The sequence below is a fragment of the Triplophysa rosa genome, linkage group LG1 (assembly GCF_024868665.1).
Source record: "Triplophysa rosa linkage group LG1, Trosa_1v2, whole genome shotgun sequence".
NCBI classification, from domain to species: Eukaryota; Metazoa; Chordata; class Actinopteri; order Cypriniformes; family Nemacheilidae; genus Triplophysa; species Triplophysa rosa.
Genome location: NC_079890.1, coordinates 3,195,022 through 3,223,016, shown reverse-complemented (window position 1 = coordinate 3,223,016; position 27,995 = coordinate 3,195,022). Strand labels below are relative to the sequence as shown.

The following is a 27,995-nucleotide window of genomic DNA, read 5'->3' as shown; positions in this document are numbered from 1 at the left end:
AGCCACACTGTGTCATTAATATTTAGACATTATTTATTCATAAGATAATAATATATTCATTTACAACATATATAAACAACTTTCTGTATAAATTACGCCAGAGAGCAAAAAGAAAAAATCGCTGGCTTTCTTTTCAGTCAGTGATGTACATCAGTTTTGTGTCAATTTAGTATGAATGCTGTTGGTTAGTCAACTATTCTACATCTAAGTCATCGATCAAACTATGAAAACACATTTCGTATAATTGTCACAATCATAATCAGAAATGCAACAAAATTGTGTTAAGTAAACATCCAATTTTTGTGCAGAGTCAAATGTAAAGTCTAAAAAAAACTGGAAGCGGCTTGCTTTAAAGCGGCTTTGTGTAATTTATCTCATGTTTTCTGAAAACTTTCTTCCAACCCAGTTTAATGCAGTCAACTATTGTCAAGTCATTTGTAGGATGGTAAGTTTCCAAAAAGTGTAAACACATTGTCCTGTTAGTTTGAGAAGCCAAACATCTTAAATTCTGACTTGAACCATTGTGCAAAGTTGAGGTACTGTAGGACTATCGTGACGGATGCGGGAGTACGTAGAAAAACTATTTGAAAACATGCCCTTAAAAAAAAGAAGTCAAGTTCAAGTATATTTTTATACTTTGTGTAGTAAGTATACTAATATCAATGGACTAGTAGTATACTTTTAAGTGTATGTTTTCAATAGCACTTGGGACTAAATTGTCTCACTTTTCAGATTACAAAAGCATACTTTTTAGTATACTTTAAGCATACCGGTAGTAAACTTTACACTTTACAACCACCTTTAAACTACGGTTTTCATGCAATGTTACTACAAGTGAACTTACAGGTATACTGCTGGTGTGCTAGTTCAATACTTGTAAAACATTTTTTAAGTTTATTAAAGTACATTAAAAAGTAGACTTCCAGAAAACTAAGGCAGTACGTAAACCTATGTGAAAAAGTAACTATCAAAAGAGCAAAGTATACTTTTTCATTATAAATAGACTCGTAATTAAAATAGTTTTAAAGTATATATCCATCAAACGGGTACAAGTATAAACCAAATTAGACATCTCAACTATAGTCAAATAAATAAGTCAAATATACTTACGTGTAATAAAGTGCATGAAATACACTTTCACATTATTAGTTTTATAAAGCAAACTTAAACTTCGTTTTGTAAGGGCAATCGTTGGGTTTTTCTCGAGAATCATACGACTTTTTGTGATAGATAGTAGGTGCACATTTTCTGTAATGCATAGAATGACATACTACAATGTACATGTGAGCGGAACACTGTATCCCACAATGCAAAGAACCCAACATGACTTTTCTGAGTGCAATGTAATAATAAGTCAAACCAAGAACATATCATACTATTGTTTGCGATGCTTTATCTAAATACAGTATCTATAAATAAAGTTGAATATAGGTAGTTAACAAATATAACGTCCGTGTGTCCTATGGTGTGACAGCAAAAATTTTGAAAACAAACAGTTAATAATATATTATTTTACATTATTAATATTTATAATATAAAACAGCAATTTTTTTCACAATTTTTGCTGTCGCACCATAGGACACGGTGCGGTTGTGTCCTATATACTTTATTTATAAACAGTATACAGTGTTGAATGAACCGTAAACAGCAGGTTCAGTCCACAGCTTCAGTACACAGCCGACATTTCGCAGTTCCGTTAGCGACAGAAATCATACACTACGGCTTTACTGGAATCAAAATAACAATTTTCCCTCTTTGCTCTCTGACAGCTTTGTTTGGCCTAAAGAATACGAGAAAAATAAAAGACAGAGAAGCCGAACAGGGAACGATTTAAAAAGGTTTTTAGATTCGTAATGGTCAACGGCAGTCTCCGCCAATACAAACAAAAAAGTCATTCAAAGTTCCATGTCATGCATGAGAAACATAATGCGGAGAGTAACAAAAATAACGTTTGACATTGTTGAAATACACTGGTGTATTTCTGGTGGACAGACACGTGGAAACGATACTCATTTTGTCAGTTTAAACATAATTGGTCCAGATATTAAGATTCCAAAGCCGTCTTATGCAGTCGCTAAGCACATGATGGTTCGACTGAGGACAGAATATACTGTAGGGCAAACCATTACAAGGCAAGCAAAAAGGTTCCCTAACATACAGTACAAGTTCATATCAATATATATATATATATATATATACTGTATATATATTGTATATATATTTATACTTAGCATAAAGTCCACTCCATACGATAAGACGGATAAACTTTGTATTCCCCGACATGGCAGAAAAAATACAGTAGAAAGTGCAATGTTCCAAAACAAAAAGACTCTTAAATGCAAAAGTAAAATGTGCACAAAAAAAGCACTTTAAGGCCCATTAAAACACTCGCGACACTTATGATTCCTAAGATCACAATAAGTCAAATGTAAACAAAGACGGAGAGAGAGAGAGGACATTCATACGAGTAGCAGTCAAGATAGTCACAGTCTATAGAAAAAGTGTGTTTGAAAAAACACGTAAGACCACAACAGGCAGGTAAACCCAATATTACAGCGAGACGACGTACGGAAACAGCAGGAAAATACAGACACCCCATTGGATGCATCACATTTAAATAAACAAATAAATTGAAGGCTGTGTTGAAACTAAATTCAAAAAGCCGCAAAAAATCACATCCTTCTTTTTTCAGTTAAAACATAAAAACATCCTTAAAATGTATTTATATTTAGCGTTATCGTCGTGTTGTTTACATTGATTTATCCATTTTTTTGTTATTATTATTTACATGACCCTTTTTAGTAATTACTCTTATCACTTTCCCATTTTTTCTTGTTTAAATATAAAAAATATATAAATCTAACAATAAGAAAATGACCTTAATTCAAGACGTATTCTCAGTCACTTAACTGCATCTTATTTTAAGGATGTTTCGTCATTTGTTTAACTGGAAAACGAGACGAAAACAACTTTTTGCGGTGATGTTGCACCATGAGGACTGTAAAACAGTACAAAATAAATACTGAAGGTTTTAAAAGAGTCTGTGGCGAAACACAAGGCTTTCATTGGTGAGAATGCAGCAGGGGATGTTGGGTGATACAACGGATGCTCGATACAGTCCGGTTTGGCGTCCTGGCTCTGATTGGCTCATTGAGGGAGAGGCACCAGTACCTCTACGTAGTTTATGGGGAAGAAGCCCGATTCGCCGTTGATCATGCCTTCGTACCAGTTCTCATCGATCTGATTGGTGAGGATGATGATGTCACCTTCTTTAAAGCCCAGCTCGCCCTCGTTCTCCGGCTCGAAGTCGTACAGAGATCGACAGCAGGGCTGGTCCATGTGTGTCTCTATTTCTGCAATGAGTCAAATACGGTGAGTTGAAAAGCGTACAGGTTTGTAGATAACGAAACGTGCTGAAATTGCAAAAAGAAAAAGTCACACAATGGAATTCTAAATGTCATGCCGTTCCATCTAATAGATTCAATATGGGTCTGGTGATGTGTGCACGATACTCACGTGTGCTACAGGTATTACCGTTGGGGCTTTCAGGCCATGTTTGACTTATTGTGTGGGTGAAATAATCAGCTGACAGCAACAACAAAAAAAACATGAGATGAAACATGAGAGACAGACACACACGAACCGATGGTAATGATGAATGCAACGTGATTCGATATTAGAAACAGGAATCAGAAAGAAAAAAAAATAGTCCTACTTTTTCCATTTACAGTGTGGTTGACTTGAATATCTGAAAAGAATATTGAGGAATTATGTATGACAACATGATGATGGCGGAACATGTAAACACCACACAACGGAAGTAATTTCAGAAACTCACTCAAAAGATACAAACAAAAAAAAAGTAGACACAACAAAATGAATTGTAATGTAATAGGTAAAACTGAAAACAAGAATTTTTTATAGGGCGTTATTTCAATAATAAATGTTTGTCAACACTGATACCTGTGGTTTTGACAGATGAGGTGTGGGACAGTCCATTGTGTTGATTCTGGACCGTCTCCAGACTGGACATGATCGACTTTGGCTTGAACTCTTTCTTGGGCCGACTGCTTGTCGTAGCTATACTGTGAGACGAGATATGTGTGTTCAAATACATATCAGCGAGGATCACTTTATTTTGGTAAAAAAAAATCACCCACAATTTTAGACATCAGCGTTCAATTTCACTGACTTGATGAAATATTTTACAGCTGAATAAATGTGGAGAAATCGATTTTTTATTTTATTTTTGTGTATATCAACTGTTCTGCAGTCAGCTGTGTATAAATGTACCTGTTTTGTAATTTGCCGTTAAGTTCTTCCAGGATCTCTAAGGACTGTCGATGGTAATCCAGTGCGGCCTCAATGAGAGCTGATAACTGACTCACTTGCTCCACCTATAGGTGGGTGAAAGATGTGACATGTTATAAGTATCCAGCAGCATTTATTTGCAAATACCATACTTTGCAATGAAATTCATACATGTTAAGTGTGACATAAGTGTCCGCACACTGTAGATTTGACTGATCTGAATTGTAAATATATAGAATAAAGTGTTTGTTAAGCAACCCGACTGCTTTTTATTTGTGAAATTATAATACTTTGAATGTTGGAGATGAAACATGTTAGGTGGTACATTTTAAAACTTGTGAAACAGGGGTCCTCAACCGTTTAGGCTCCAGGACTCCCCATTGGATTCAACAATATGCAAAGGCCCCGCCCCTCACAAAATGTCTACAAAATAAAATATTTGAGAGCTTGACATTAACATTTATTCATCATAAAATGGGCAATTAGTAAGACATATCTTCTTTTTATATATATATATATATATATATATATTATGTATTCCAATGCTCATTTTGTCTCATTTTAAAATAGTTTTGTCACATTTTTAAAACAAATCATTAAAACATTTGTTCTTATCAGCAGTTTTGGTTCTTACATCGTTCTCCAAAAAGTTGAACATGCTCCTCTCGGCGAGTTCTTTGGACTCCTCAAACTTCTCCACAGCCTGTTTGATCTCCTCATCGGGAATCTTGCCCTGACGCTTCTTCTTATAGTCGAAATCTAACCGTCGACCCTCCAGCTTCTTCAGGTGATGCTAAGTAAACACATCACGGTAACAGTTACACTCTGATATATCACAACATATATTCTTTATAATAATAGAAAAGGCATGCAGCAATGATAAATGATTCAAAGAAAATCATTGAAACGGTCATAAATGTAAAACCGTTCAAGACAGCTGACAGCGAAGGGCTTGGGACTGTGTGTGTGTGAGGTGTCATCAGCCAAACAGCTTTAACATGACATCACTGTCTAAAGAACAAGTAACCACATGACATTTACGTCTCAGCTGATTGGCTCGAAAAACACCGATTGCCCGTGAATCTTATTGCACCTTTAATAATCATTCTTTAAGGTGACAGTACAGTGAGAAAATGTTGAAACGATCTTGAAAGAGTGACATACCACGATCTCTTTGAGATCTTTGTCCTGAAGGGTCTGTAGTGGATCGATGAAGTTCTGTTTCACGTTGATATCGAGGGCGTCTTTAATATCGGCCATCTGCTTCATGGCTTCACCGATTTCCACCAGTGCACAGCCTGTGAAGATCATGCAAACACAACAGCAACATGTAAAAGAAGCTCACAGTAATGGTGTTCTACGCAGAATACCAGGGTTCCTACACATTCCATACTGTACAAACATACAGACTTCCCACAAGATTTTTCAGACCATCTGAAAAAAGTCGTGGTTATAAAAATCAAACTGTTCACATGTATATTATGATAATATTTTGTCAAATAATCAGTGGACTGAATGAATTAACACCAAACCAAGACAGGTTCAATGCACAACATTTTATTGGAATTTAGTGCAATATTAATAATTTGTCAAATCAAATAACTGTAAACCTTCGACCCAGAGAAACAGAAGGATTGGTGAAATATAATTAATTCATGAACATGAAAAGAGAGTTAAAGTCCATTAACTTGGCTTCTTTCAACATCTGACCACGTTCAATCCGGGCCGTACGCAGGATTTTAGAAACACCGAGGTCCAAAAACAAGTTTGTCCCAAACAAAAAATCTATATATTTTCTTGAGCTACATTTGTGCATTTTAGAACAATTGGAGTGAAAATGAGACAATAGCTAAAACCATGTCTGTCTTTTTATGTTACCAGTGATGCGTAAACACACGGTCAATTGATATTTGTATACAAATATTGCCAAATTGAAATACCATCCATCTCTCAAGAGCATTTGGGTTTGGAATGACAAACGTATGCACTGTTCCTTTGACTTTTTGTGTAGCTACAGACATAGACATCAAATTACAAAAGTTGCAGACACTTGTTTTTTATTCAAATTTGTTAAAATAATATTTTATAAATAATAATTATAACTCCCGAGCGCTCTGGAAAGAGGGGGAAAGCGACACAGCCAGCGTTTTGCACGCGTTTTTAGACGTGAACGACCCCCTAACATTTCTATGATAAAACATTCAACGTTTAGCTGACCTTGAGCTTCCGGCCTCTTTCATTTGATTGGCCAACTCAATCAGAGAGCGCTGTTAGACGGCTGAGGTAGATCAGATCCGAGATCAGTTATCTAGGCGTTTTCTACAATATTGGCGGCACTAAGTACTAAGTACAGGCATTTTTTTTCATGACTTTTATTGCATACCCTGGAATACAGTAATGCATCCACATTATAAACGGTACAGCAAAATGTTGCATCATACTACAGGCCGTACATGATGTGTCATGTTAAAAACCAGAGAAACATCTCCTGTCGTCTCATCGACTGCGCTTGCAAAAAACACCACAAGGTGTCAGAGTTATGAAATTCCGTGAGAAGGGCCGACACATTACAGGAAACACATTTCACAAAGCTCAGTGTGTGTGGTTGAGCGACTCGATGAGTGAGAGAGAGAGGTTAAGAGACAGTGACAGCATTCCTCTGCATTGCTGCAGTATTTCCGTTACTGTGGTTCGTGTCTGTGCACGTGTGCGTGATGTTTACCGAAAGTCGACTCCTCCCCCAGCTCTCGTCCGTATCGCAGCATGCAGTCTCCTAAGAGCCCTTCGGTCTGAGGATAGCCCGTCGACTTCACCTGCCCTCGGATTTTAGACACCGTGTTCAGCATTCCCAGTTTGGCTCTCGATGCTGCGTAGAAATACACGCTCGCTCATGAACGAATCACAAATCACAACGCTGCACTCCGATTCACTGGCTGTGAAACCACAAAAACTCACAAGAGACAAACATGTGGTTCTTTTCATTGCTGACATATTTGATTCTTATGAATTCAAAGCTAAAAATGAATTCAACAAGCATTAAGATGTTGTCATCATTTACTCACCCTCTCACTACCATAGTAGGGAGAAAACATTTTAGATTTTGTTGTTCTGTTGAACACAAAGTGAGATATTTTGAAGAATTTAGGAACACAAACAGTTCTGGGGCACCTTTGACTACCATTTCATTTGTCCTACTATGGCAGTCAATGATGTCGCAGACTTGAAAATTGCTAACATTCTTCCAAACATCTTTCTCTGTGTTCATCATTATACAGGTATGAAATGACATGAGGGTGAGCAAATGATGACAGAATTTTCATTTTTGGGTGAACTATCACTTTGAGCTTTGGGGGACGTCTACATACCTGGGTTTGGTTGGAGGTATTCTGTGGTTTTGGTTATAAGGTCAAAAACGGACTTGTTGGTGACTTCTATTTTCTGTGAAGGTGGGAAAACCAGGTTAGATGGAGAAGGTAAATGTGCCTGTCACATAAATCAAGTTACGCGAAGGTTCGTACCCGCTCCATTTCCATAAAGTCTTCATCGAGCTTGGTCCCCTCAGCGCCGCTTATCTTCTCGCTCAGCAACTGCACGAGAAAACAGAGAAATTAGATCAGAGAGAGGAAACGGTAACATTAGGCGGGCTGAAAATGGTCCTCTGAGCAGACGGTAGGGTGGGCGGCGGTAATACAAAAATCAATAAAGATGCCTCTGTCATAGTTGTCTGTCGCAGAAATGTTGCCTGACATCAAAGGTCTTGATCTACTGTGTGTTTCTTTACTTTAGTTACAATACGCTGGAATATAATGAAGTTATTTATATTAGAGATGCACCGATATATCGGCCAATGATCGGTCAATAAAAGCAAATTTTCACACCATCAGCTATGGGCCGATCGCAGGCAAACTGTACAAACATGAAGAGTTAAATACAAACCACCACTTATAATCATTAAGGGGATTAACATATCTCACATAGCAGAACAAAAATAAGGTTCAAGTTTTTGTAGGTCAGTGGGAATGGACTGGTGGAGGTTCACAAAATCAAGACGTTTCAAATCACACAAAACTTGAGATGCACTGATACTAAATTTGATTATTCAGATTGATATCTGCCTATACTAATTCTGAATATTAAATTAATATTTATTTCTGTTATTAATTAATATAATGACTGTTAATAATAAACATTAAACTGATGATGTTTCTTAACATCTTCTATATACAGAGCACACATTTATAATATGTCCTCTTTTGATTGACAGGATATATCGGCCCTGATCATCGGCTGTTTTTAAACCGATATTGGCCGATAGTGTGAAAAATAGCTTTTAGCGACCGATACCGATTATTTGCCGATATATCGGTGCATCTCAACACAAAACACAAACAGATAAACAGAATATAAACAGAAAAATAATTGAATTTCTTGCTGAGAAAATATAGTGAAAACATTTTGTGGTTAGTTGTGAAGATAAAAGCTAGAATTTTCAGCATCTGGTTCGATATCAGTTGGCTAGTTATCTATTTTTTGCCTATTTTTTAGATCAATCTAAAGATGCTGAAAGGTAGTGTACTTCTCTTTAGCGTACTAACAGCCCAACGCAATCTCACGGCAAAAACGTAACTATTTTACGATGTGACGTCAATTCGTATGAATTCGTACGATCTCAATCGTACATTTTTGTACGATTTGGTTTCGCACCAGTGATGTTAGGGTTAGGGGCGGGACCTCAGTATTGCTTTTTACTAGTAATTGTACATTTTTGTACGATTCACAACGTACCAATTCATACGAATAAGCCACGTTGTAAAAGGTTGCACAGTCTAAAAGTAACCTTAACCTTAACAAAACCTTCGATAAAACGTTACGACTCCACAATTGTCCTCAAAGTGAAAGTGTTACTATTTTGGAACAAATCCACCACGTTCAATTTCACATAAATTTAAGACATCCAACTGGTTTGTTGGCTACATTAGTTACTCATCTAAAGGACTTAAATTATCATCAATTTATCAGTATAATAAGACAAACTATTGGACCAGTCACCCACACAAACCATCCAATGTGGGTCTCAAAAATATGTAGTTTTGCACATAACCAAGCTGACAAGTTCATCTATTTCCTAAAAAGTAATTACACTGTTGCTTTATGTAGTGCCCTACATTTATACTAACACGCTTGTAAAAGTACTCTGGGTATTGACCTAATTCTGTCTCTGGTTCACCAACACCATCACCAGGCCTTCATGATGCTATAGTTAGTTTCTTCATCACACTGCTGCACTGCTAAGATCAGAAGGTACCAAACCGTCATCTTAAGCAGAGGGGGGAAAATTACAAAACGATTATACTCAAATACAAGTACTACTACTCTGATGAAATTGTACTTGAGTACAAGTAAAATTACCAGTCAACAAATCTACCTAAGTAAAAGTAAAAAGTAGCTTGTTTAAAATTTACTTAAAGGCGGGGTGTCCGATTTCTCTTAGCCATTGTTGATGCTCAAATCACCAAAACAAACACACCCCTACCCCCATCTTTCGCTTTCGTCAGTGCTCGGCTCGGCTAATGTCCGTCCTGTGCACTGTGCACCTTACTGCTGATTGGCTACAAGGTTGTTTTGGTACTCGGCCTGACTCGGTTGTCTAAAGCGTAATTCGGAAATCGTTTACCCTGCCTTTAAAGTAAAAGTTACTTAGTTACTTTTTAAAAGCGGGAGGGGGACCTCTCCTGTTTTGTGCAAAATGACAAGGGGTCATTAAAGGGACACCTTTACAAAATAATGTGCAATTACAAAATTAAATATGTCGACACACAACATTTAAAACATTTAAGGTCATTCAGTGTCGACTGACCCAGCTGCAGCCCTGTCCATTTCTCTTTTATCTACTTCACTCATATTTGAGTGTGTGTGTGTGAAGCTGCTTTGCAAAAATGCAAAATTGTGAAAAGCACAACAGAAGTGAAACTTTCTCAAGCCAACATAATACATTTGAAGTAAACTGACTCTCCTAAAAATGAAACACTTCAAACAATGCAACCTTTCAAATGTGAATTCTGTATGCCACCTTTCTTTTCCTCACCAGCAAACACCAACAAAGTCATAGTGCCTAATATTAAAACGAGTTACAAGTGTTACGAGTTATAATTTTTTGTCTTGTTTTGCAGAAATATCACACAATCATGTAGCAGAAATATTAACTAAACAATATTTTAATCAATATACATTTTCTTCAGAAGCTAAATTAAGCCCTGAAAAAGATATTAAGCCTTATTTTCTTGATAAATTATCAATGGTACGCACTGCTAAGTTTCAGTAGTGAAACCACGTATAAATGGTTGCACGCAGGCTTCCATGTTTGTACGGAATGAGAGTAAATGTGATGATTGACAGTTGTAACCCGGTTGCTACCATGGCAAAAATTTTGCCGTTGATCGCAGTGAACAAGAAACATGAATCCCAAGAGTTTAATCCGTTTGATACGTATCTGCTGTTTTCGGCCAAAGACTGGTTAAATCAGGCAATTTTAACTAAAATACAGACAGAGACTAGGGATGCACCGATACAATTTTTTAAAGACCGAGTACGAGTACCGATATTATTTTCTGGTACTCGCCGATACCGATACCTATAACCGATAGGTTGTACAATAATGTTAATAAACCAGTATCTTACTGGTACATTTTCTTTTTTTCTTTTGTTTTTAGGTCTACTTAAATTTAAGTACTATTTTTAAATTAAGTTAAATTTTTTATGATAAGTAGTACAATTTTACTAGCACATTTACTTCAGTTTACTAAAGTAAACAATATACTCTGTGGTCAAATTATAAAAAAATTAAGGGGGGTGGTGTGGTAAAATGTGAGCGTATTATAACTTGTTCAAGTCAACCGGACTTTTATATTGACGGGACACCGCAAAGAGCGTTTGTTTAAGTTAACCAGACTTTTATTTTGACGGATCGCCGCAAATGGTGTTTGTTTATGTGTTCGTGTCCTCATGCAGTGAAACGCTGGCGCTGAAAGCTCCACAAGCACAATGCGTTCAGTACACGCAACCGCACCACTCTTTCACACACGGTAACGCAAAACAAGCAGAATACATATTTAAACAGTATCTGAATATTTCGTTAGCTGTTACGTTAGCTGTTCAGTGCTAATTTCTTGTTAGGAAATGCCTGGATTCCTCGATTCCGTCCGCATTTTCCGCTTTCCAGGAAATCATAGGGCTCTATGTATGTCACGTGAGGTATCGGTCTTTGGTATCGGGCCGACATCCCTAGTAAAAATGGTTATAAACTGTTTTTGCAACCAAACTCAACATAGCATCTTAAGATCAGAGCTGGAAAGTAACAAATTACATTTAACATTCAGCTGAAAGAGACTCATTTCTCGTTTCCTCTTCATGGACAAATGTTTAATTTACAGAGGAATGAGCACAACTGAAATAAGGAAGGAAATTGTTATGTTAAGTCCAGACAATGACGACACCCACACCGACTGCACTTTCTCTCACATACAAACATTGTGCTGTTCGACAAAGAGCCAACTAAATCTAGGTTGGATATGCTACAGAGTCAACAAGCAAAACAAAAACTGCAAAAGTTTCCATCTACGAAGGTAAAAGCCACATAAAGTCAAAATAAACTGATAGTTTCAGGAAAAAACCAACCTGCAAAGCATGAACCAATTAACACGAACAGATCGATGTGTCATCTAGTGAAAGTTTATAAATAGAGTGATAACATCTTTTAAAGCAGCGTGTACTTTACTGAATGTGTTCTATTAGCAGCTGTACAGATCGACTGTCAGCGAGGTGACGTCATCCTGATGCACAGTCACTCAAACATAAGAAACTTAAAAACATTTACATTTAAATGTATTCACTTGGCAGACGCTTTTATACAAGCGACTTACAAGTAGGAGAGCATATAGCATTTTGTCAACACGCTAAACTGTACCGATAGTTTACAACTCAAGGCCATGTTACAAGGCGGATTAAAGCTTTCTCCAAAATTAAAAATAGTGTACTTACGTTATTTTATATTCTTATAAAATCAAATTGCTGATAATAATATAACACAGAGCAGGTGGATTAGCGCTCAATGCTAATAGTCATCTGTTATACAGCCACGTGATGTAATGAGATGATGTAAGAGGGGATATTGAGACTGAGGCTTTCTGCTGAACATCATTTAGGCCAATAAAATGATTGTAAACATGCCATTAGCAATATTAAACAGATCAAATAATAACAAGAAACATAACATAATTCTCCTGTGTGCCACGCACAACAATGCTCAAGCCCTCCTGCACACAAACCTGGTATAACGCACAGAAAACCTGCCGTACAACCTACATGTCAAGCTGGACATTAAACATGATCCAGATAATATGACCAAAAAATAAATAATCAGCCAATTAGATGCGAGTTAAAAAATATACAAAAGGCTTGTTTTACCACTAAACAGAAACACAAAAGACAGATATACATATATACTATTTACATTTACATTTAGTCATTTAGCAGACGCTTTTATGCAAAGCGACTTACAAAGTAGGGTAAAACAATAGAAGCAATATGTGCAACAAGACAACAACAATGTATAGGTGCAGTAAAACTGGTCTCAGTTAGCCTACCACAGTATACGAAGCTAAGAATATCCTTGTTATTTATTTATATATATATATATTTTTCAAATAAATAGCTTTTTTTACATAAAATTGAAAAACTCAAAATAACAAAAAAAGATGCTATGTTGACAAAGTTTATATTCATGTTAAACAGTTTTTGGATTAGTTCAAAAATGAAAAAACTTTCATGCTTCTTTGCATTCTCTCACATTGCTGTTGGGTGACTTTACGTCGTTCGTTCATGAGTTTGGTTTCTGTTGAAATTCATCAGACATTATAATGGAATTGCTGCAATACATGCAGAAATGCTAATTAAAGTACGTAAAGTATACGTACATCACACCAACAATACAAACAGCACTAGTCTAATGACACAGTCTTGAGGAAACATAATGCCAAATAAAAAAACAATTAAAATAATTACAAACACAATGGGCCCTATTTTCAAGATCTAAGCGCATTAGCGCACGGCACAGGTGCACTCAGGGTGTCCGAATCCACTTTTGCTAATTTAACGACGGGAAAATGGTCGGCGCGCCCGAGTGCATGGTCTAAACGGGTTGTCCCGATTCTCTTAATGAGTAATGGGTGTTTTTTGGGCGTAACGTGCAGTAAACCAATCAGAGTCTCATCTCTCATTCCCTTTAAGAGCCAGTTGTGCTCGCGCCATGGCGGATTCGCTACTTACACGGCGGAATTTGCAAGGGCAAAGACTGGACGCTTCTCTAGAGAGGAAACGCATCTGCTCGTGCGTGAGGTTAAAGCGCGCGAGCAGATCATCTACACGACAAGCCGGATTTTTATCTTATGTACACAATAATAATCTTTTACATTGCAATCCATTTATTTTTTATATTTGGTATGTTTGTGTGCTGCTGCGCTTCCCTCTGTGTAATAAGTAAAGTGAAAGCGTGTTGTATGTGGACCCACCCAGAGGCGCATTTTCTACTAATGCAATCTTTTTTTAAACAAAAAAAGTTCCTCAAAATAGCAACGCGCCAACAATGCACCTGAGCACACCTCTTTTTTAGACCAACACGCCCATGGGCGCACAAATGAGCGCAAATGCATTTGCTATTTAAACAACGCTGCGCAGGACGGGAAAATGAGAACCGCGTTGGGCGGAACCTAGCAAAAACACTTGTGCTTGCGCCGGGTGTACAATAGGGCCCAATGTGATATATCGCTTCGCTATATCCATCCATCCCTCTGTGCTGCAAAATACATTAAGCTGCAAATGTCACCACTAAAATGTCATTGTGGAATTTAGTGTGCAGTTATTGACATTAGCTCAGTCAAATATTCATGATCCAGTCATTATGTGATAATTGCAACAGCCCCACTTGAGACACATCAAAGAAAATGTTGTTCTTAAACTGTCTTCTGGTCACAGATATCAGATATGAGATGCTGATCTTTAGAAAATGCTAATCAAAGCTTTATTTCAAACCCAGGCTCTCTGGTTTACTGATTTATCTCTGTTGTGGTGACCCGAGAGAGCAGAAAGCAAACAGATAAAACTGATGATGTTTGTTTCAGACATACCGCTGTGTTCTTGATGTAAGGTCATTACACACAAAGAGCAAAGATTGAAGAGAAACAGACATCTATGAAAGGCTGTGAAAGAACACAGCACATTTGAGGCTCTATTTTCAGACCTGGGTTACGTGCGCTACATCTTCAATTTTGTGCGATTTTCGTGTCGGTGCAACACACATCTGTACAGGGAGCTTTATTTTGACGTTTATGTTTACTTTGGATATCGAGTTATCAGAACTCACATCTGAACCATTATTGGATTACAATTATTGTTGAGACCCAATGTCCCATATTTTTTGTAGTTAAAGAGTGGTTTCACATTTAGTTCGATTGCCATCCCCTCCCCCTGTCCCCACTGGACTGCGTTCATATTATTTTATTTGGGTCCGAACCGTGGTTCGTTTGCGTCATCAAGCCTGCAGCTGTTTACCCTGTCGCTTGTAACGGCGTCGCAGGAGAAGGCGGCAAAATACATAACATTGCTCGCTTAACTTTTGTACATTTATGTTTTTGAACCGTTAGTTTTGTTTCCAAAGCTTCAGTACGTAACACCACTTTCATCTGTCTTACGAATATACTGCAAATGCTCTCAAGAACGCTGAAGGCGAACAGAAATGTCACGCTCGTCACATATTTTTACCAAATAATACGTCATTAATAGCGGTTCACTTCCGCGATTTGGTACGATTGCGTTCATATCAGCAGCGAACCTTACTGGAGTTCACATGAACCGCACCCCAGACCTCCCGGATTCGGGTACAGTTTGCGGTTGCACACCCGGGTTCGGAAGAAGACATCATCCAAACGAACCGAACTCTGACGTTAATCGAAACCGGGTGCGCACCAAAAGTGCTAATGTGAAACCGCGTAAAGTCTTCATTAAAAAAACCTATAGAAACCACAGCTGGTGACTTACTAAAAGAAGGTTCTTACTAAAGATTTCATCCCTCTCTGTGGCTTCCTTGAATTCCCTTGCAACTAACTAGGTCAGAGTAAATTTAGCCATAACAGGAAAAAATTGGCCTGATATGGCAGTATGTCTTTTGACCTGCTCAATGACAACATTTTAATAACCTTGAAGAAGTAGGACTCTGTGTTATGCATCAGATGTAAAAAGACATGAATGTGTGGTTACGGTCACAAATCTGTTTATCCACTAGCTATTCGATCACAGATACTGTCATTAGCACGGATGGATAAATATACTTGTGCGGCCATAAATATACCTGGGCGCCCAAGTAAATGCATTGCATGGGAAACGCTGATTTTTGCTAATTTATTTATGGTCAAGAAAGTTTTACACTAGTTGTCAGCTCCATCAGTTTAATCGTTGATCCTGGTCAATCTAAATTTAGTGAACGCGACTTGGGACAATGTTGCTAGTTAACTTGCATGAAAACAGAACATCACTGAAGAAAAACGTCATTTGGGTGATGTAACGACGACAGAACTATATTTTTCTCTGAACATTTGCTTGACCAACAAACATTTCTATACTGCTTGTTTACCTACACGTTGCATGCCAACCAAAGCTCTACCCAGACTGTCATTTATATCTCTTTGTAAATACCTACATTTAGGGTTGAACAGAAACAACAGCCTTCTGGGAGTCAAGCGTTGATAATGACTACTGAACACAGCTGTGACTGTGTTAATAACAGTCACAGCAGAGGTCGGGAAATCACGACTCCATTACAAACACCACTACTTTATTATCGCTAAACACAAAGAGACGGTGTGAACTCAACTTGATGGGTTGTGAATCTTGCCTTGAAGATTTACACGGCTTTATGGGCCTTAAATTGACTTGGGTCAACTATTCACCCATTTTACTTACATAAAGAAGGACGAAAAGGATTCCAGAACGAGGAGAAATATTCAACCAATTCTTTAGATGATAATATATTATGCAAAACAAGACCAGGCCAATTTATTAAGTAAACAAATCAAAAGGAGAGGTCGAAGGAAGGAAATGAGCATACGGCACAGTACCGATTTCACAGTCTGAGAAAAACAGTCACAGGCTCGAAGTTCTTTCAGAAGCGTCATTTCCTGCAGGGCACTGGCGTATGAACACAAAGGATGGTAAAAGAGTTTCACAGAACGAGCGTTCTGACCTTTTACCTCCCCAGAGAACAAAGACAATACTGCAGCAAGATCAATGGAGCTGCCGTGACCGATGAGCATTGTTCTTTTACAGCTAAAAGCCAACAAAACAATATCAACAACTGTGTTATTTCTTCATGGGTGTGTGCGATTTCCTCTTCTACCTTTTCAAGAACCGATTCATCAATGCAATTTTAATAAAAGGTCACAGAAACGCTAAATGTCTAAATGTCAAAGTATGTCCAAAGTAACAAAGTATAGTAGACACGGTCACGAGTACTCAATTAAAGTGACAGCAAATTAAGATACCGAAGACCACATGCCAATATGGCCTATTCATTTTTGGTATTACTGAATGTTTCAAAAACAAATAGATGTAAAGCACTGAATCGGAACACAGCTGTCTTGGATCTGTTTTCAAAGCTAAACTACTTTTAATCATTTTAGTATGACAAAAAAGTTGGTTGCACTTTATTTTACAGTACGTATACCTATAGTGTACTTAGTGTACTTCCCTAAGAAAGTACTGGGCAGTATAAGGTAAACTACATGGTATAAGTTTAGGTTTAGGGGTAGGTTCAGGGTTATTACCCAGTTATTATATTTACTGTAATTTGTCCACAAAACACAGAGTTAGTACCAATATGCAATGCAACAGCAAAAGATATGGTCAATCGACAATTAAATATTATTTTCAATTTATTTTCTGGAATCTTTGGTTGCAACTTGCATAACAAAATTACATATCTGGCCTATTTGCATATATTATTGGAAAACATTTTCCTCACCTTAGTCAACGATATCAGCAATCTCAGCAAAATCGAAATAAAAAATATAGATATATAACTACATGTTCAAACATACAGCAGCTGAAAAAACCTAAAGAGAGCATTCCAAATGTTTATTTAATCAGCATTTCTAGATGTATTGTGGCCATTGCAGTCCAGTGCCTGTTGAATTTCAACAAAATCAAACCTCAGGAGTGACATAAAGTCAACCAACAACAAAGTGAAAGAGTTTGTGACAAGACACATGAAAACTGTGAGAAGTTTTCATGTGTGAAATGACGCAAACAAATGCTCAATGTTTCACCCGTGAGCAGGAACGTACTTAAAAGTAAACTTCAACCACGCATTCTTAATATCAAAATCCAAAGGAAGCGACTGTGTTCTTCCACAACCAGGTGCTGCACAATGTTGCATGTTTGTTGCTTGGTCGCTCTAAATAAAAATAACAGTGAAAGAAGTCCTCACTTTTGCACATATGACACGGGGCTAGCCGCTCTCGAGAGCCCTTCGCTAAAGTGACAGGGTTGCCAGATCTTAACAGAAAAAATAAGCAAATAAAGACAAGTCAAAAACAAACCTTAAAATGCAAATTGTTTATATATTTTATAAGACCAAATATTCTTAAAATCGGTACCGAGGTATTTGGATCTAAGACCAAACAACAAGCATAAAAGCGCTTATTTAATAACAAACATGGCAAAAGAGCGCTGTGTGATGTAGCCTTCCGAGCATAAACACAACACAGCGCATATCAGCAGTTTAGTTTAAACTGACGGACAAAATGAATCTGTAGCCGAAAAATATGTCGCTATGGTTACCAATTTGTCAATCATCACAAATGCGGGAGTGTGTACTATGTGTGGCTAAAGTCATTCGCGAACCATTGGGCGGGGCTAGAGAAGTAGTCGTTGATATTTTTCTGTGGGGGCGGTGTTCAACCTATCAATAGATAGGTGTCAAGACCGTGGTGAAAGAACCCAGTTGCAGGCAGCGGGGATGAAGGGGTTAAAGCTTTCTGTTATTTAACAGAAAATAAACACAAAACAAAGACCCACGATGGGGTAAATCAAGAAAACAAGAAACAACTCAAACAGAACATAGACTGACTAAAACTGGACTAAACTGAGAACACTTGACAAACTATAACTAAACACTAAAAGACTTACTTGACTAGACTCACAATACAACAGGAACAGGCAATAATACTAACGCTGGACGAGAACAAGACAGCACATAGCACACGCACCAAACACAACGTAAACACAACGTAATACACGAGCCTCTGTCACGGATGGCAGAAGAACCCAATTGCAGGCAGGCAGTGAAGGGGTTAACAAGACTTTAATATTACAAAAAACACGCAAAACAAAAACCCACAGTGGGGAACAAAACACGATAATGAATGGAAGAACAGAACAGGCACATAAACTGACTAAACTAAAATACAAGGACTAAACACCACACTGAACAAAACTACAAAGAACTGACAATAACTAAACTCACACAACAACCAGGAACAGGAACATACAGCACTAGGCACGGGGGTAGTACACAGACAAGAACCATATACATACAATGACCGAACACAGGACAAAGAAACAGAGGGTATATATAGGTAAGACAAACAAGGGATAATGACACGGGGCAGGTGTGGGTAATTAAACACTCAGGGGAAGATGACAAGGAAACGAGAGGAATGGGGCCAATGACAAGACACTGGAGAGAACGTATATTATTGTCAAACGACAACAATATGTTTCTCTCCACACATAACCTAAGGACTCTGCCCCGATCCCACCACACGACTAGAATTTCATAAACAAGACGGTGGGACCGTGACAGAGCCCCCCCCCCTTAATGAACACCCCCAGGTGTTCACCAAGGGGTTGACAAACAAGACATGACAGACTGGGAGACAGACAGGACAAGGCAAAACAAAGAAAACAAAATCAAGGGTAAACATGACAAGACAACAACAGGACTTGGGTGAGACATCAAAAATAACAAAAATGGGAGGGGGGGAGGGACCAAACAAGGGCCCATAGGGGGCAGTCCATAGGGGTGGGGAAAAGTCCCAGTCCCCGGCTGCGCTCGAGGGCCGGAGTCCTGGGGGACTTAGGGGGAGTCCTCGGGGGGACAGTCTTTGGCCCTGGCAGTTTCCCAGGGGCCGCTGGACAGGGCTTGACGCCGGCTGGAAGGCCGGCTGGACAGGGCTTGACGCCGGCTGGAAGGCCGGCTGGACATGGCTTGACGCCGGCTGGAAGGCCGGCTGGACAGGCTTGACGCCGGCTGGAAGGCCGGCTGGACAGGCTTGACGCCGGCTGGAAGCCGGCTGGACAGGCTGACCCGGACTGGAGGCCGGCTGGACAGGCTGACGCCGGCTGGAAGCCGGCTGGACATGGCGACGCCGGCTGGATCACCGGCGGACTGGCTTGACGCCGGCTGGACCACCGGCTGGACATGGCTGACGCCGGCTGGAAGCCGGCTGGACAGGCTGTGACCCGGACTGGAAGGCCGGCTGGACGGCTGACGCCGGCTGGAAGCCGGCTGGACGGCTGACCGGACTGGACGCCGGCTGGATCACCGGACTGGACGCCGGCTGGATCACCGGACTGGACACCGGCTGCACCGGATTGGACGCCGGCTGCACCGGACTGGACACCGGCCGGATCTCTGGTTGCACCGGACTGGACGCCGGCTGCACCGGAGTGGTGGCCGGCTGCACTGGACAGCACGTTCCCCGTAATGTTCCTTCCTCCTTTTCCGCACCACCAGGTCTGCAGCCATCCTTGGCTGACCCGTGGGGACCGGAGGTAATTCAGCGTTGGGGGAACCACCAGACGTCATCCCCGAGTCCTTGCTTCCCCACTCGCCACCGTCGCCACCAGGCGAACCGGGAACCGTGGAGCTCCAGCCAGAGGGTACTGAGTCCCCCCGGGCAGCGGCAGCCAGGACGAAACCCCCCGGGACGCTCGACCGTGGAGCGGAAGTTCCAAATGCAACTCCACTCCCAGTATCATCCCGGTTGGCCACGTACCTGACCATATCCGCAAACCCGAGAGGAGCCAGCAGCCTCTTCTCCGACGGTGTGAGGCGCCGGGTGAGGCAGCAGTTGAAGATTGACTTCAACTCCGCATCACTGAACCCGGTCGCCTCTGCCACCGCCGAGAATGCTCTGGCGAACTCCTGGTCCCCATAATTCCCCTGGCGGAACCCCAGTAGCAAGTGAGCCAGGCTGGATCGGGGAGACGACGCCTTGCCTCCTTGGGAGCCGCCTGCTGGGTTCGACTTGGTTCGGTCATTCTGTCACGGATGGCAGAAGAACCCAATTGCAGGCAGGCAGTGAAGGGGTTAACAAGACTTTAATATTACAAAAAACACGCAAAACAAAAACCCACAGTGGGGAACAAAACACGATAATGAATGGAAGAACAGAACAGGCACATAAACTGACTAAACTAAAATACAAGGACTAAACACCACACTGAACAAAACTACAAAGAACTGACAATAACTAAACTCACACAACAACCAGGAACAGGAACAGGAACATACAGCACTAGGCACGGGGGTAGTACACAGACAAGAACCATATACATACAATGACCGAACACAGGACAAAGAAACAAGAGGGTATATATATAGGTAAGACAAACAAGGGATAATGACACGGGGCAGGTGTGGGTAATTAAACACTCAGGGGAAGATGACAAGGAAACGAGAGGAATGGGGCCAATGACAAGACACTGGAGAGAACGTATATTATTGTCAAACGGACAACAATATGTTTCTCTCCACACATAACCTAAGGACTCTGCCCCGATCCCACCACACGACTAGAATTTCATAAACAAGACGGTGGGACCGTGACAGATAGGTGCATTCCAGGACCTGGCATTCGCTGAGCCTGGTGTCAATAACCGTTGTAATTTCAGTAAAAAGGGCGTTTTCAGTTCTGACACTTACAGGATGTTTGCTTGAATCCGATTCCCTCTTATATAACAAAAGCTCGGGTTAAAATTGAGGTCTTAATTCATGGCCCCTTTAAAAATGAATATGAACTTGGTTTTTTGCAGTATTTGAGATCTGAAAAAATACAGCACATCTTTTCTGTTATTTCCACCTGTTTCGCCAGTTTTAATTTTCTGCAAATAAATGCAAAAAGAAACAATATTTTTATTTGAAATTTGGGAGAAATATTGTTAGTAGTTCAATGGTCTCTTAATTTTTTCTGCAGCTGTATATAACTCTTTAAGGCTGAACCAATAAACAGACCTGCAAACTCGGAAGAGGTGAAAAAGGTGACGGCCATACGACGGTTGGGGGGGGTTGTTTTGTCATTTTCTTCAGGCTTTTGGCCTCCACAAGTTTTTTAATTGCACCACATGACACCTATGAAGCAGCAGCTAATCACATGACAATAATTTTGAGCTACAGGAATTTTGGTTGAATGGATTTTGGTTGAATTTGAGAGGTGCACCTTCCTAAGTCTTTCCTAATACAAACTGAATGCGTGTCCATCGGAAGCAAAGCTCTTGCACGCGTCTGAGGTTTTGATTTCGGTTTTTAAAACATGCAGGATTGAGAAAATAAAGTGCGAGTTATAAGAGCTCAAAAAATAGTTATTAAGAGCTTTCATAAAAAAGCAAGGTCAAAAAGCAGATACAAGCAATACAAAAGTAATCCGCGCGGCTCCTGGCGACATATTAATGTATTATGAAGCGAATTGATCGGTCTCTAAAACAATTATTAAATATCATCTGTAAACTACAGCTTCTGCGACTGAAACTTTGGATGAATATCAATCGCACACAAGTGCCTTACTCACTTAAAAGGGCAGAGCTCTAGAAGTGGAAATTCGAACGGTAGACTGGTAACTGTTTCATAACATAGCCGTTTCGATTACATGGGTGAACTGAATAATAAATATCAAGGCCATTTTCTCTTTGACAGACACTTTGCACGACGCTGTTATCTTGATTCTGGTTGGCCAAACGAATCCAGGTGCTGGACCAAAGACGTGTCAGACGCTCGAGAGTAGACGCCTAAGACCCCCCCATGGAAAAAATCTTCGGATTTACACGATTCACATAAATGACCTATTTTTGATTCCAAACGGCGAATTTCTCCGAAAAGCGACTAGTTTGCAGGTATGAATAAAGATTTTGTCCTCTTTGGGAAAAGCAGTTTTGTTCGCCCCTTTCACTTTTCAATCTAATGCCAGAACATTTTATTCTTCTAGGCTTGTGAGATGGAAAGACCTAAAATAAGACCATCCATCAAGTGCATCCCCTCGGGAAAGGATGAGCATTTATAAACATCTCATTTAAGAGTCACTTAAGAGTCTGAGAGTCTGGCAGAGCGAAATGTTGACAGAGCCACTTTCTGCCGCCAGCTATGGGTGGTTGATAAGAAATGTTTATCAAATAGTGCTTTTGTATAGTAAGCTGTCTGTTTCAACGAATCCATTCATAAATACACTTACATGCATATTCACACAAATCTTTGCGTGATATTCTATATTTTAACATATTGAAATGTTTATATACTGTATTTTGAACAAAAATGACCAATGGTGCCAATATAAGTATATATTGGCATTATTAACTCATAAACAGTACGGCCTGGTCTCAAATCCACGATGTTCTCGAGAAACACAGAACAATCTTGCAGTCCCTATGGTTTACATTCCAATGTGTGCTAGAATAACTCGAGCAGCTCCTGGTGACACCCATCTGCAGTAAAACAATTACTGTGCCAAAAAACTGTGGGAGCACATTGCTAATGTGAGAAATAACACAGATCAGTGGGGTTAGAGTGATGTTTCTCAACAGGAGTGAGTTCTCTGATCAATAAAACATAATCAATGAGTTGCGTAAACCCATCTAACAGGTTAGTCTGAGAGTGTTCTCACGTGAATCACGCGTTCTGTGGCAGCCAGAGGACTCTGTGTTCTCTGCATAGCATGAAGCCCACATTTCACAGTTGGTTCCTGATATTCATTTGCGCTGAATAAAACACATTATGCTTTAACACTTCTTGTTGTAATTTGCAGTACGAATCCCTGCTGTTGCATATGGAGGAAGGTTAACAGAACTAAAACTCTAAAATGGACGCCCTTTGTGCTCTTATGCAGGGTGAGAATATTTTTTTATTTATGTTTGGGGTTATGAAGGTTTATGCCTGACAACAGATTTAACAACAGCTATGTAAGGATATACTACTACAGTATATAGTGTGTCATTTAAATTAATCCAAATATAAATTTAAAACCATCCGCGCAAATTAGAATAAACTGGACCGAGGTTGCCTATTAAACATGTACAGTGTATACAGATAAATGCCCTTTAAACAGAGAGAAAAAAGTTCTGCACCTCCAGTAAGTTATTAGTCATAACAATGGTAATATAATAATGACTCATTTCGTTGGGTAAACTGGCTGATTCATTTAACAGCAACAAAAATGTGTTGAATATAGTGAGAATGCAGCCGACAGCCTGAGCTAACATTAAAAAATGATGAACAAAATCTTCCCTACCCCTTTAACAAAATGAGTACAAGAAACTATCAACAATAATGAAATATAGCCAACCAATACGGTAAGAGAAACAAAACAGTGTACTCCAGAGAAAAATGATCTGGAGGATTTTAAGACGTGGGTGCGCTTCAGACTCATAGTCTGTTCCAAAGGGCAGGTCCATGACTACAGAATCTGACGCAACGTGTGCATGTCCTTTGTGGAGAAGATAATCCCTTAATGTATTGTGGAATGAAGTCCAAGATGGTGGACGAATTCAGTGAAATGTATAAAATACATAAAAAATACAATAAAATATTAGTGTTCATAACATAAAAACATGCAAACAAAATAATATCATTGAATGTATATGAACAGTTTGGTTCCAAAGCGCGATAAACGCCATGCCAAAATCAGTATTGTTTTCTCCCTTTCTTTCCAAACCGCAATATACGCCAGTCTCATTTCTCTGCAGAATGCGATATATCCGCTCAGCCAATCACAGCACACCATTCCACGCGCTGTAAACAGTAATGGCGGTGCTCGGAATACGGTCGGCTCCTAGTTTCCCTGATCTACTTTGTACTTTGTGTTGTGTTCAACAAACAAACACAAAAATGAATGATTTTGACGGCATTGATGAACCTGTGCTGGTTTCTGCAGTGGGGAAGAAACGTAAGCCATCAAAATCTAATCATTTACGTGAGGAGATTAAGAAGATGAGACACTAATTTATAGCATTAAAAAGATGACCCGTTGAATTCATTTTAGGAGCGATGACTGATTGAATGTATTTTTAGTCCAGTGCCTGTAAGTAAGATTAGTATTGTATTGAGTTCAGAGGCTGTCATATGTGGATCAACTCACTTTGTTGTGTATTTTCAAGTTTCAATATGAAAAATAACTTTTATATTGATTCAATGGATTTATTGCATTTTGAAAAAAATTGTTATGGGTTTATTGCATTTTGGGGGGGAAATGATCAGTTTTTATAATAAATCTTTGAAAATCAAAATCTGGATTTGAATTTTTTATGTTACTAGAACCTAAAGATGCTATGTGAAACTTTGAAACAGAAAATAGTGGTTTTCATCTTGCCACTTTCTTTGTAAAGAAAGCACATTTTTACGCAAATGAATCAAAATGGATTTATAGCGTTTTGGAACCAAACTCTTCATATTTTTTATACTTGTTAGAGCATCATCACGTTGGAATCAAATGGAATATGACTCTCCAGTGCACTTCACATGGGCAGCACTTTTAGCATGACGTATGACAGATTTTCTACCTACTGTATGTGAGTGTCCAATTTAATCATTTGTGAGCATGCATTTTAATAGGATGTAATGTTGACAATATCATTCAGTTACAATCTGAATTCAATAAATATTTATGTGCAAAAGTTGTGTTCTGTAAAATCTGTATACCTTTCAATAGTCTACAGTCCCAAAAGCACCAGCCGAAAATGTCGCTCATACACTTCAAAAATAGCCATTTAAAGCCCTTATTTTTTTAAAACAATGAACTACAGAGCTGCTGGTGGGCACAGCGTGGGGTTCAAAAACACACACACCAATGAAAACAAGTGCCACCCTAGAATAATATTCATTAACTGTTTTTGTGAGATCCCATTTGTACATGATCATGAAATAATGAACTAGCTTGTGGCATACCATAGAGAGCTAATCAACATTATTAAAATTCAGCATCACAATACTTACATTGAGCAGAATGTTTGAAAAGCTCAAACGTTATTCTGATATTCTTTGCTGAGAATATCAAACTACCCAAATGGTAGAATTTTGAACTTCTAAAATTGCAGATGTGCCCAAACAAATTCGCACTATTCCACACTGCAAATACAAAGCTAACAAAAATTCACGTTTATGTATGCATAATGCATGCGAAAACATGGAAGGTGGGAAGGAAGTCATATCTGGGGATGAGATTATTGTATAGAAGTGGGCTATTTTGACTTGCGACTACCCACAGCAGATAAGCAACCACATACCAACATGTCAAAACCACTCAGAACACTTTATCAAGCACATTACAATGCGCCGGCGAACACAACACTTCAGCATCATTGCAGCGAGGATTACATGGATTTCCTTATAACATTCAAGTAACTATCCATCACATGTTTGAGCTTCACAAGGTACAATTTTAAAACACTTATTATCAGGTCCACGCAAAAAGTAATAATAATGTTATGCATTAAAGCTTATGTTGTAGTATTTTGTAGATGGCGATTATAAATCACAGTACGGAAACACTTTCTACCCAGGATTTAGAGTGATTTCGTGTCTCCCAAACCTAGACATTAACAGAATCCTCCATTTACAGTAAATATCTTCATTCGGTATAAACAGAGAACGGATGGCCACACAGAACGGCCAACATTTATTAAAGTGTTTTATGCATGCTGCTGTTAAATTCAGACGTGTTTGACACAACAGTTGAACATCATTAATTGAGAAATGACAATCTAGAACTCTCTAGAAATCACGTGACTTACTCTGGGTTCCCACGCTTCTGGACAATTCTTTTTCCATTTTTCATGTTTTTACTTGATGTTGTGGTAAATAAATCAGAGACCAAATGAATATAGTAGAAAAGACTTTGCAATCATTTGTGTGTACATGAAAACGTTTTTAAAAATGTACAATTCACAGACGTGTCCGGAAAAAAGACCGTGGGAACCTTCCTTACCGATCAATCCTGACGTCATAATAACGATCCGTTATTTTGACCAACATCCTCATCACGCAACGGGAGTCTTGATAAAGCTCAACATAGTTTATCAGCCCTATTAGTGTACAGTAACTGACAGTAATAGTGATATAATAATTATCACAAAAAAACACTAAATTTATAACACGATTAGAACTGAAGCGTTTCACTTCTGCAGGCCTGGCAACGTCCGTGCTGATGTTTGTCTTCATGCGGCGCTACGCAGACCGAACGGTGTATGACATCAAGTATCGCGAGATCAAATCCGAGCGCAGTAGTTTCAACTCGCTCTCGCGATACATTTATACCATATGACGATTAGTCTGCGCAGCGCCTCATAAAGTCGAACACACCTATTGTTAGACTAACGGACTGTTACGGCACAAAGAGCGGCGCGAATTTATATACACATACACAGTAACAATAGCATTGTAACGAAGTTAAGAAATACACCGCAGTGAATAACATTTCTGCAATGAGGGGCCTGTTGCAACCACTGATGTACATGGTTGCAATACAGGAAATCAGTCAGAACCCACATAAACAACGATAAAGGTGTTTTTATCAACATCTCTGAATTGATACTCGCAAAGGTTGAGGGTTTATCACAAAACCATGGTAACCCGGGCGAATCCTTACCTGACTGGCTTTGTGCAGCTGTTTCTTAAACCCCGCCACAGACATCCTCAAAATAAGATGAAAATCACTGAGGAGGCGGAGAAGGAAATCTTTAGCGAGGTGACAGATAATCTTTAACGGAGCATAAAGATATAGCTCACAGTTTGACGCTTTTAGTATATTCAACCGCCGCTTGAAGATGGATCTGCATTTCGCAGTGGGTTTCTACCCTCAACTGACACAAGCGGTGGGCGGATTTGTTCAATCTGGAGATCGTGATTGGTGTAGAGCCGCATACGTCATGGTAGCATCTCGGAGAACCCCTTTAATAAAAAAATCAACAATAAATCAATGATTGTATTTTAAATGAAATCTGGACGGGACACTTTTATCTATAAAGTAGAGCAGCAGTCTAAACAACTGTGATGGCAAACCTCAGAATTATAAGGTTCTTGTTTAGTTGTTTGTTTTGCAGTGGTAGTTTTATGGTCCAGCTACTTTTATGTAAATATACAATTTCTTTGGAGCAGAGAAAAATCTGCAGAATGTAGATGTTAAATGCTGTTATGTTGTGATTTTCTTTCGTCCGGAAGCCTCATGCCATGAACAGCTCTTTGCTCCCCCCTGGTGGCAATTCATGAACTGTGTCAATCTGTCCATTTCTGCATAACAATGTGTCGTAATTAACTTTTTTTTACCTCGTGATTATTTTTCATATGTAACACACCAGTATCAGTATCTATGTAA

At 39.1% G+C, this 27,995-nt stretch overlaps 1 protein-coding gene across 3 annotated transcripts; it reads right to left on the bottom strand.

The window, feature by feature from the left end:
* Positions 1–65: 65 nt before the first annotated feature.
* Positions 66–27,491, bottom strand: sh3gl3a (SH3-domain GRB2-like 3a). Of its 3 annotated transcripts, none has more exons than XM_057333370.1 (11): positions 27,270–27,491; positions 7,830–7,898; positions 7,677–7,749; positions 7,034–7,177; positions 5,476–5,609; positions 4,946–5,104; positions 4,294–4,397; positions 3,964–4,085; positions 3,716–3,748; positions 3,517–3,585; positions 66–3,353 (listed from the first exon to the last, which is right to left on the bottom strand). In XM_057333370.1, the coding sequence occupies exons 1-11, from the start codon at positions 27,312–27,314 to the stop codon at positions 3,148–3,150; spliced, it is 1,158 nt and encodes a 385-aa protein (XP_057189353.1). In that variant the 5' UTR covers positions 27,315–27,491; the 3' UTR covers positions 66–3,147. The 3 variants fall into 3 exon arrangements, with proteins under 3 accessions (XP_057189353.1, XP_057189360.1, XP_057189370.1); XM_057333387.1 differs by having other exon boundaries at positions 3,248–3,413; XM_057333377.1 differs by lacking the exons at positions 3,517–3,585; positions 3,716–3,748 and having other exon boundaries at positions 69–3,353.
* Between the last annotated feature and the right edge of the window lie 504 nt (positions 27,492–27,995).

Bases quoted from the DNA above. Each gene is read 5' to 3' on its own strand.
- sh3gl3a (XM_057333370.1), bottom strand. From the start codon at position 27,314: ATGTCTGTGGCGGGGTTTAAGAAACAGCTGCACAAAGCCAGTCAG. The intron at 7,750-7,829 runs GTACGAACCTTC...CCACCTTCACAG, and splicing joins ACTTTATGGAAATGGAGCGG to AAAATAGAAGTCACCAACAA. The intron at 5,105-5,475 runs GTATGTCACTCT...GTGTTTACTTAG, and splicing joins AAGATCTCAAAGAGATCGTG to CATCACCTGAAGAAGCTGGA.